Source organism: Pleurodeles waltl, chromosome 8, assembly GCF_031143425.1.
Source record: "Pleurodeles waltl isolate 20211129_DDA chromosome 8, aPleWal1.hap1.20221129, whole genome shotgun sequence".
Lineage (NCBI taxonomy): Eukaryota > Metazoa > Chordata > Amphibia > Caudata > Salamandridae > Pleurodeles > Pleurodeles waltl.
In genome coordinates this window covers 1,387,224,616-1,387,236,381 of record NC_090447.1, presented here as the reverse complement: position 1 = coordinate 1,387,236,381, position 11,766 = coordinate 1,387,224,616, and the positions used below count along the sequence as shown (strand labels likewise).

General features: G+C 39.0%; 1 protein-coding gene across 4 annotated transcripts in view; it reads right to left on the bottom strand.

Annotated features, from left to right (window-relative positions):
* Positions 1–1,833: 1,833 nt before the first annotated feature.
* The window catches only part of MRE11 (MRE11 homolog, double strand break repair nuclease), a 346,093-nt gene continuing 336,160 nt past the window's right edge, over positions 1,834–11,766 (bottom strand). For all 4 annotated transcript variants that reach the window (XM_069202423.1, XM_069202427.1, XM_069202425.1 and 1 more), the window contains one exon: positions 1,834–5,085. In XM_069202423.1, coding sequence (XP_069058524.1) covers positions 5,029–5,085 — 57 coding nt within the window. In that variant the 3' untranslated portion in view covers positions 1,834–5,028. The remainder of the gene's footprint in view (positions 5,086–11,766) is intronic.

Here is an 11,766-nt window from a genome sequence, read left to right as displayed (position 1 = left end):
GAGTATAAGTTAAACTGAACGTTTTGAACAATGCTTGGTAGAAAACAAATAATTTATCAAACATATGCAGAGAATGTTGTACTTTTAGAAGTTACCCCAATCAGACTTGAACAATTATTACAAAGGGAAAATTAAATACTTTGTAGAGCCACCTTCAGATAGGTTGATGTGCAATGTATGGAGAGTAAGTTTTGCTCTAGGGAAAGGGGTTTGCCTAGGGAATCTGAGTAGTTGAGTAACATTATGTTATTATTTAGATGCTGACACATTTGAACCTTACATTTTAATAGAAACAAGGGTACATTTTATTAGTAGTAACACAAAATGCTTTAACCTCTTATATGGAGACAGTTTGAATACTCCAGTGATAATAGCATTCATATTTGAACTTAATAAGATACAGGCACATAGTTTGCTAGTATTTCTTACTCAGTACAAGCAAGCTCTTAGATAAAATTATTTAGAATAGTATCTGTGATGACTATAATTTGCACTCGATGAATAAACAACCAGTGCGCAGACTGGATTTGGGACTTACACCTATGACTGTGTTAGCTGGTGCAAATTGAATATTAGTCTTTAATAAATGTGGGTTAACTGTATAACTCAAAGACACAGCATGGGAGAAAATGATTGTTGAATGGTTGATTAAAAAAAAAAAAATGCCCATTTTGTATACTTCAGTTTCAATTTCCTTTTGATGAGCAACTTTGCTTTTTTGATAATGAAATGTCAAACATGTCAATCATGTCTAAATTATGTGGTTATGCTATAAAAAGAAACATGGGTACAGAAAGCTTTCTTATATATACCTCTATTTTAGAATGGGATGAGTCTTGAAAGGGATTTATATAAGGAAAAGTAAATATTTAAATTGTGCAATTTCTCATATGAGATAATGTAATGGATAATTTGCTTTTGTGCAACTCTGCTTCAAGAAAGCACAATATTGTGGAGATCACTATCTTTTGGAATCGGACATACAGAATTGTTTGTTATAAAGATGAGGTTAATAGCATCAGTATCCAAATTATTAAATCCTCTCGCAGTAAGCTATGGAGTAGGTGAAGGACAAGCATATATAAAGTAGTGCTATATTCAGGGCTTTCAAAGTGCATATGTTGGAGACGATCGTCATGTAGGTGGAGTAGAGTTTAAGTGACATAGCTGTAAAGTGATATATATATATATATATATATATACATATATATATATATATATATATATATATAGAGAGAGAGAAATTGTGTCAGTACACTCCCAACTTTACGTTTGTTAAACCTTGTCCCAGCCTTTAGATATCACAACGGGATAACACAGATTATCCTAAAAGGGATCAGTGAGATATGCTCACTCACATGTCCACTGTGGTATCAGGCACAATAGTGGATACGTTTTCCTGTGAAATCAGAAAATGTAAATGTAAAGCTTACTGTAACTGACTGCCAAATGCCTCACAATAGTCTTTAGTTAAAGATGTGACATCTACAATGAATACTGGGAAAATCCCCGTATGAGCAATCATACCTCTTAAAAAATCCATCAAGTACATCTACAATGAATATTGTGAAAATCCCCTTATGAGCAATCATACCTCCTAATAAATCCATCAAGTACATCTCCTCCACTTTACTTGAGGTAAGGCCAAAAAAGACACAAGCACACACACTTGCATGCCTAGACGCACAAACACACAAATGTGTAGAGCTCATAAGTGACAATGTTCCAATATTCTGGAATTAAGTTCTATGAAAGCTTCGAATAAGACTTCAGATAGATGTTATTATAGGCAGTGTGTACAGAATATATTTAATCAAACAAAAAAATAAAGACTCACAATAAAGCTCAATTTATTTTTACTAGTAGTGCGCCTAAACAATAATTTCAAACTAGGAAGCACATTCGATGGACAGCACAGAAACCATCACTTGAAAATGAAACGTTATCTCCATGGATAACAAATAGTGGGTAAAGGGATAAATTGCTTTGGTGTTGGTGTTCATTATATCACTGTGCAAAATACAAACTATGAAATTTCATTAAAAAGAGTTTTCTTTTCAGCTTCGACACGAGAAGGTGACAATCTCATGCAGCAATCTCGTAAATGTAAATGTGTTTTTGTATTTTGGATGCATTAGGCCTACCCTCAAGTGTTCAGAAAACCCAAGAGACAATCCAATCTAGCTAGATGCCAAATGCCCTTATTCTTATTATTACTCAGATTAATTAAATCCAGTTAATTGTTCAGGCCTGCAGTATTAAAGACTACACTCTCAAAGTAATCAAATCATTCACAAACTATATTAAAAATGTATCTCAAAGTAAGAAACAGGCATATAGATGCATGCAAAGAATATATAAAAAACAAATACTAACAATGTGTATGGTTCCGTAAAGCTAATTAACAGCCTCTATGTGGTGATCAGAAAGTTTTATTTTATCAAAAGGGTGAGTGGTTAACTTTCCATTTATTACTGCCTGTGTAATTTTGTAGATTAACTTTATACACAATAAATCATAAAATCCAATATTGATTTTACAGCATTGTGTGGAGTTTATTAGAATGTGCAAATATTCAGTGACTCCTAAATGCACTGTTCTTCCTATGTGGAGTAACTTCAAAAATGTTTCAATGGAAAGCAACATATTACCATTAAGCAACATCAAACTATAACCAACTGTATGTGCTAACAGTGCAGAATATCAAGACGTACAACTACACCAGTATCAAAATTCTCACACCTGAGAAGTACTTCAGAAAACCTGTGGTGGATCAATGTGAAAGGGCTGATTTAGAACTGGGTGGGATCTATAATCCACAAAAATGATGGTAGAAGTAGTAAGTCCACCATTTTAGAATACTTCAGTGGTGGGGTTTCTGCCAATGAAATAGCCTCCACCACACAGACAGAAGCAGGGGTAACTTCACTTGCATATTCTCTGAAGGCATACAACGCTTTCAGCAGACAGCTATTTCCTCCCACTAAATCATGGGAATATCTAAGAAATAGTTTTTAAAATGCTATTCACTCTACTACATTTTTAAGGAAAACTATAAAATTTTTATCACTATTCTTTAAAGACACTTGACTTCACAGTGCTTTTTTTTTCAAATAAAAACACATATATACTTCCGTGAATAAAAATATGTTTACCTTTGAAAAAGCTTAGGCACTAATGCTGGGCACATAAATATTTTTAAGATGAAACTTATTGCTGCTGAGGGCAAAAAAGTAACTGTTTATCATTTTGAGCACACCCTATAATCCTTTAGATTAGGCTGATGAAATGGAGTGGAGCGGAAGGTGGATGACACTTATTAAAATACATTAAAGGTGAAACCATGGATCACCCATGCAGCAAAAAATCCAATCAAAGATGGCATCAGTGATCAACAATACAAACGTTTTTAAGGGTAATTATGTCTTTGCCGCAGTTTTAATATAAATAAGCCTGATAAGGAGGCACGCGATACTCCAACTAAACAGTAAGATTTGGTTGGGTATGTCCTCTCCGTTTATCAAGAGTAGAAATTAAACACCTGTAAGATTTCTTTTATCTGAAACCTATTAAAATATTTTATCCGCTATACATTTTTACACGCTATGTACTAGAATTATATTTTAAATGATAATATATTTCAATATTGTTATACAACATTAGGCTGTATCTTTTCAGATGCTATAATTGATTAGTGTGGTTTTAGTCAGTCAGTCATCAAGATTCTAAGCTGGGGAAAGATGACCTTTTGGTCAAGAGAAAAGGTTAAACCAAGGTATAATTGCTTATGTAAGGAGAAATGCAACAAAAAGGGAAATCACAACTTTTGAAACAAATGTATAGGTGTCGAATATCAAAGAAAAGAATGAACTACTTATGCATTTTCAATTTCATACATTTGAAGGACAAATACTAGATTATTAGGAGTTCTAGCCCAAAAACACATTTTCTCACATATTCTCTGAAGTCCAGGATCATCCAACTAGTGCCCATTAGGCTCACTTTTCATGACAGCTGTCAGACCCACTATTTTTTCAAAGGTCACTGTTCCAAAGTGTTTGCTTTAGTATATTATCCCTGGAGTGCTGAGTAGTCAATCCTAATAATGTTCCACAGTTCTCAGTGTAACATCATGTTTGCTAGACACGGTTAAACCACAGTCAAATAGGTCAAGTAAAAAAAATTAAAAAAAGGAGACCTTCTGACTATTGTAAAGGAACTCTCAGATTATTGAAGGACACTTACTTTGGAAGCCATTTTTTTCCAAAGACAGAATCCAGACTATTTCAGACATTGTAAAATCCACATTTACATGCTATATGCAAAATGCACATTTTTAATCATTTGAAGTACATTATTTTTCTATTGCAATGTGTTCTTGTGGCGCTTAATAAGATTATTCTTTCTGTTTCTTTCTTAAGAGATGAAGAACAATGTGGCAAGATAGCCAGAAGGTGTGTGCATAATCTATCCCCGACCAAGTGAGCATATATCAAAGACCTAATTCAAGATTCAGTAAGATTAATTTAACGCAGGAGCTAGCGTACAAATATCATGCCATAAACAAAGACTGCTTATTCTGTTTAAATTTTTTGAGATTGTCTATTTGTTCCTTTTAACCAGAAAGTTCAATATAAGGAAGTAAGACACCTAGATTAAACTTGGTATAATTTAAGATTAAAAACATGACCAGAGGTCATTTTTAGTTCACACTACTGAAAAGAGACAAATACTGTCAATGTGCAACACCCACCTGTATACCAGTAACGTATCATAAGCACATAGGTGTAAAATACGATGAACTGAATGAGTTGGAAGCCTTTGGCGAGAACGGATTTGTTAAACTATTATAAAAAACTACTGTAAACTATGTGAAACGTAGAAAATGTAATATGTTTACTGTCTGACAATAAACAAAATTTGAAAGAGATAATATTATTTACAACTATGTGCATACATATGTCTTTGGAACTTCTCCAGCCCAAAAACACTCCACTGAAATGAAAGTCCAAGTCACAATGTGATGCTTCATCTTCTATTTCTTCTTGAAGGAGCAACAGAGCTCTTGAACGGGTCAAATTCTTCCTGCAAGAGAATAAGTCACAGGTCACTAAACGTTTCCAAGTTTCTCATGTGGTTTGAGAGACTAGCCTTAGGAAATAATTCACATTTTGAAGTGCAATATCATCACATGATGTATTGCTTGTATACATAATCTTCCACAATTATTTTACGATGTAAGGTATTTATAATGAGCTACTTGCATCTGTGAGGCCTATAGATCGATTTAACAAAATCCTGGGTGGGAGGGGAGATCACTGCACACACTTTAACTCACAATTATGTCACAGTGTTGACCCTTCATCCGATGTTTGTTGTATGTACATATATTTTCGAGAACTAAAGTCCACCATCCACCTGTGCCATTTGCCCCCACCCAATACCTTTCATTGGATTATGTATGAAATACTATGGATTACGTTTTTTTTATGGTAGAGTGCCTCTCGTTCAAATATATAAATGTGGCCCGTGTTTTATTCAAGCATAGTATTGCTTTGCATATATAAAGCTATGCCAGATTGTATGAATTTCCATGGTACTCTTCACACACTACGCCAGCATCACCAGGATAATTTTACACAATCCTCGAGTTAGAAGAGGGCAGATCAGGGGCCATGCTTTGTCTCATGCAGTCTTTGTGGGACAGCTTCTCCTTTCAGAATTATGTTGGGTGATCTTGGTAGGAGTTGTCTTCTCAGCATTCAACATTTTTTTTTAAAGGGACAGGGACTATGGGCCTGATTATAACTTTGGAGGAAGGTGTTAATCAGTCCCAAATGTGACGGATATACCACCAGCTGTATTATGAGTCCATTATATCCTATGGAACTCGTAATACGGCTTGTGGTATATCCGTCACATTTGGGACGGATTAACACCTCCTCCAAATTTGTAATCAGGCCCAATGTCTGTTGAATTATTTGAATTAGCTGCGGGGATGAGGCTGTGCTGTAACTCACTGGATTCAAAACCTGTATTCTCAGTCATTCATAATGTGCCAATGTAACCTCCTGGGTGACATAAAAGACAGTGTCGAAAATGCAACTTGACTCGTTTATATTCATGAGACAAGAGATTATGCAGCCTTCAACCAATATATATTTTGTGATGCAACTGATAAGTGCTTTCAGTCACAATTATGTGTCTCATGACTTCCGGAAAATGCTGGGCAACAGCATCAATGTTAATGTATGTTTTTAGAAGGCATGCTGTGGAATGTTGAGTGTGGAAGTGTGAAGACACTGCCCTACAACCACAACAGTCCTCAGGCATTGGAGATATGGCATCTCTGGCTCTTAAAGCACTATGGGTGGGTATAGCAGACTGGGGTGAAACTGGATGAGACCTTCATGGTCAAGTGGGTTGACACAATCAACTTTGCCATCATCATGAACAGAGAAGCATTAGGCTACTGGTAAGGAAGAGTGCATTGGGCAAGACATAAGGCCATATGGTTTGCCCTGGAGGTAGTCGAGCTCTTCTCTCTCATTCACAGTGAGGAGACAACAGATCGCCACTTTATTCTCCCTGAGTTGAGGCCTGATGAAAGATCTACTCTAAACAAAATTGTACTTCGGGCTGGGCTGGTCAGTTGTAAAAGTTTTCAGCTTTGGCAGCACTCCACACTTTTGGGCAGTGATCCTCAGGTCGGAGCTTAAGAGAACTGGGCTCCTCATTTATAATTTCATATTCCACCAATATTAATTTCACTTGAACCAAAGCAGAGGCCCTGATGAAGGGTAGGCCTGATGTACTGGCATGATCATGGTACCATTCTTGAGATATCTGAGTCTGGGTCAATTAATCAATCAATCAAGTGTTATAGCGCGGCTTGTAACTTGAGTGGGTATCCAGGCGCTTGCTCCAGGTGTTTATTCAAAAAGCCAGGTTTTCAGTCCCCTGCTAAAGTAGGTCTGCGAGGGTGCGTAGGTGGAAGGCGTTCCAGGCTTTGCCGGTGAGTTTGGCAGTCTGTTTTCTGTCCTTATAGCTGTTAAGTTCTAATCACTAGTGGCCTTCGCCTTCAACACTGTCTTCCACTATGCACTCAAAAAGGAGTACCGTCTGAAGGATGATGACTGGGTGCTCTGAGACTGACTTTGGCATTTCTACGCAAGAGTCACATTATTTTGGCGGGAATGTCTTGACCCTAGACCTCAAGCTCTGTTTTATAGATATAGGTATAGTTGCAAAGAATGGTGCCCAAACCTTCTAAGAGAATTGGCTGATACAGGATCACTTTTGTTTCTTATGTATTCAGTGGCTAATCCCTGTGTGCATAATAAGAAGCATATAATACACTTTAGATGAACTATTTTCAGTAGTCTGTGGTTTAGGGCCCCATACCAGCACAACCCTTAATTGGCTATTACCTGCATTGCTTGGCATGCTCTAAACACTTCATATACAACAAAGTCTCATTGTTGATCAACCTCTCTGCACACAACTTTAATTAACCCACCACTTGAGGTGCAATCTGGACAATCTGGACATAAAACTGTAGCTTGCATGGTGATTGCAACTTATGAAGGCTATAATCAGCACCACATAACAAAGTACTTTCACTGTAGACAATTTATGAGGCCTTACAAACATGTTGGTGGCATAGTGGGCTGTACTGTGGCTGCTGATGGGCCAGTCCGATGCAGTCAGAGAGCACGTAGCTTCAACATTGTTAGCCAACAGTTTACATTTAGAAGGCCAGACACAAAGAGTAGTTTCTTGTCTACCAGAAATGTGTTCACACTATTGTAGTGTGAAGTGTAGTCCTATATCTCGTAAGCACTGTGCATAAAAAAACAGTAGTGTTTTCACCATCACCCTTCACTACAAACACTCTTTAACCACTCTGTTTACCCTCCCTATCCTGCCATGGATAGTACAGCACAAAACTATTTTGAGAAATAAAACCATTTGAGTACAAGTACTGCTCCCACTAGAAATGTCTGTCCATTTAAAACACTACAGAAGATGCCTTTGTCTCCTTAAACACAAACGGTACATGGTTTTCCAGCAAAATCTCTGGTAGAAATCTTTCTTTTGCATAAGTGTCTCAAAAAGAAATTATAACTGCATTAATGGAAGACTCAAACAATTCTCACTGTAACCTGGGGACTATATTAATCCACCAAAATAACTCTGAATGTGTAATGTCTCGGACAAACGTGATAAGGACCCAAAAGAGGAACAGTCAATTTCTCCCATGGCAGATCAGACAACTAAGCAGCTGCACAGGCTCTGTATGCATATACAGATGCCCGTCACTTGGGCTACCGATAACACAATATCTGGCGCTTTTTAAGATGTCACTGCCTTTCGAAGGACTACGATATTCAGGACTAAACCCCCTTTAGTAAGCTTGATACCAAATGTATGTCATAAACCATATCCACAATCATTCATAAAGCAAGAAGATAATTATTCTAAACTATTGCAGTAAGGCTGAGCATCTTGTTCAAGTATGCATCTCCCTGTGCTGCTGCATTGCTCCTGCTCCTATCTTCTTGCTTTTTCCCAGTTTTTTTTAGTGCCTTCTCCTTGCTTTTCTCCCATACTTTTTGTATGTCTTCTTGCTTTTCCATCGTTCTCACTGCTTTCTTGCTATTTCCATTTTTTGTGTGCCTTCTCCTTGCTTTTCCCTTGCTTTCAATGCTTTTTCCTTGCTTTCCCCCTGTTTTTTTGTGTGCCTCCACCTTGCTTTTCCCTTGTTTTCACTCTTTTCTCCTTGCTTTTTCCCTGTTTTTGGTGTACCTTCTTCTACTTTTCTCTCACTTTCACTGCTTTCTCCTTGATTTTTCCCTCACTGACGCTCCCGTAAGCTGCCAGTTATTTCCCGCAAGCCCTGCCCTTTTCCTCCCAGCACCCCTATCTCCTTCCAGGACCAACTTAATGGAGGCCGCAGCACGACTCTATCGAGCAGGTCCCAAGCCCAGTGCTCCGTGTCTTTTCTCCTGTTTTTTGAGTGCCTTTTCCTTACTATTCACTCGTTCTCACTGCTTTCTCCTCACTTTTTCTCCCGTTTTTTTTGTGTGCCTTCTCCTTGCCTTTTCCTCGTTTTCACTGCTTTCTACTTGCTTTCTCCAATGTTTTTTACGTGCCTTCTCTTTGCTTTTTCGTTGTTTTTACTGCTTTATACTTGCTTTTTCCAAAGTTTTTTTTTAAGCCTCACCACGTAACTCTGGACCTTCACTGTACTTCAAGAATTCTGAAGGGCCCTCAAGACTTGGCTGTTCGAATAGGCCTCCAAGACCTGCATGCGCATGGATACTATGTTAGGTGATTAGTCAACCTTTACAAATCTTGACTGATTGAAGACTGATTGATAGCCATTCCAGTAAATCTGACACTGATGTCAGGTAGCATTCAATAATATCACTAACAAATTTAACATTCACCGCTACCTCCAAGCACTCTATCTCTTTTTACCTCTTTTGCCTGCTCTGGGGCTCTATCTACAAAGTGGGGATATACTCAACATCAATCTCATAGGCCAGCAATTTAGGAGAAAAATGTGCCAACCAAGCTGTCACTCTAAGCTCTTCATTCCCAGTTCGAATATATGCAAGCAGACTCAAACCTGTTTTACTCTTATTCTGTTTTTCTGCAGCAGGGAGAGTTCTTGAGGTGAAACCCAAATTACATACTTTCCCTCTATGCAAAGGTAACAAAACATCTTGCAAACCCTATTTGCTGGTGCATTCACTATAATGCAACACCCACTGTCAGACATGAGTGACTGCAGTATGGGCCACTGAATAGTTTCAACTGTAGAGGATTAAAAGGGGCTCTTGAACTCAGCCATTGAACACTGCCCACTTATGCATTAATAGTTTGAAACTTTTAATGCTTGATTCAAAATCCTTCAGAAACTGAATAGTACTCTCAGAGTTTAAAAAATGGAGAATAAGGAAGAGGACTGATGTGCCCGTGGGCTCCTAGATCGACCTTGCAGAAACTGTGTGGGTTATTGGACTGGCTATGAATGTTGATGTTAGCAAAAAAGCATATTCTTTGCATAGCCCCAGTATATACAATATTGCCTATGAAACTGTCAGACAAAAGAAGCCATCCATAGAGTATGTGCTGTGGTTCATCCTTGTTTAAAAAGCTTGAGGGCCAAGTATGTCTTTACACCGAAGCCGTGGGACCCATCAAAAGCAAGTCCATCCCCTGAGAAGCCCGTTCAGCAGAATCAGTATGGCATCTGATGAACCCCTGGATGTTAGCACTTCGTTCACGTTAAACTGCCTGATGTAAGGATCTGCTTCGTTTGCATTTGCATCTGGGACCACTTCAGTAATGTTGTTACTAAGGTGCCATTACACACATCAAGTTAGTGTACTTAGCAGACATACTGTGGACCAAACTGCTGATCTTTCTTACCCATGGTGTCTATTTTCTTAGACTCCCAGTCAGGAGATGAATTGTAGGAGGACGCTGGATTCTGCTTTGCACAGGAGAACACCTGAATCACAATGCTTTTCGGCGATGAGCAGGCTGACAGTAAGCCTGGATGCCCTGCGAACAGGCAATAGTGACAGCAATCTGTCAGTTCACAGCTGGGCCGTAAGATGGTTTGGCCTATGCAGCTTTAATAAGCTCCATCAAAGCTTTGTTGAATGCGGCGAGGGCTGTGCCAATGAAGAAGCAGGTTGGAGGAGTTCTGTCAGGCAGTGTTTTCTGCCATAGGAAAAGGCAATTCTAGAACCAATCTGTCTTTTTTTAGGGACTGAGGTAAAAAGCTACTTCTGCAGATGGTAGCTCTGAAGGGCACTCGTACTCTACCTCAAGAAATGTATCTAGGCCACTTACGTTTTAGAAGGACAAGTAGTCTGCTTCGTCTGTGCTACTGGGGGCAGAAAGCTGGCTTCCTCAATACTATAGCCATCATTATTATTGATGATGACTGGTATCTGTATATGGTTTGAGTCCATTCCAAAAATCTTATCCATGTGCTGTAAATATTGATCCCTAGGCAAGGGCTTGAACTGGGAATCTTCTCTATGATGGGCTTTCTCTGCCAATTTCTGTGCTTGTGTCCTTGAGCGCATAAGAATGTCCTTGCATTTGGTATGTACTCTGCGGCCAGAACTGGTGGAGTGGACAGTGCCAGTGGAGGGGCTAGAGACAGAGGGTTGGGCGTCGGTAGGATTCCAGATGGAGTTGGTGGAGTGCCATGAGGAGGACTTCTTGGGTTGACTAGCACGAGGGAGGAGTCTTCTGGTAGGACCCTCAGGGTATAAGGTACCAAAGCCACATCTAAGGGAGTTTGAGAACTACGAAACACGCCAACATGACATGGATGTGTCCTGGAATAGTGCTGGAAACTCTGGGTACACAGTAGGGAGAATCGGCACCAGAGTAGGTGCGAACATCTTTGCTGTGGCTTAAGCTGGCTCCAAGGCTGGGATAAAAAAACTACAAATTTTGGCGCAGAGGAAAACTCAGTTGCTCAAGGTGGGGAGATCTGCAGGGGCCTATCCACAAGCAAGATCGATGTTTGGGTGTGGCATCACCTTGTCTGCGATGCTTCTTGTGCTTCCTCTGATGACTTTGAGAAAGCTGTGCTGCAGCCCCGCACAAATAGAGCTCTGTCTCCTGCTCCTTTGTGGCATTTGAGTGCATGAGTCAAATCGGTCACATCAGTATGAATCGTGCTCAGGCCCCATCACCACAAATAGATCTCAAAAGGGTCTGAAATGAACATCT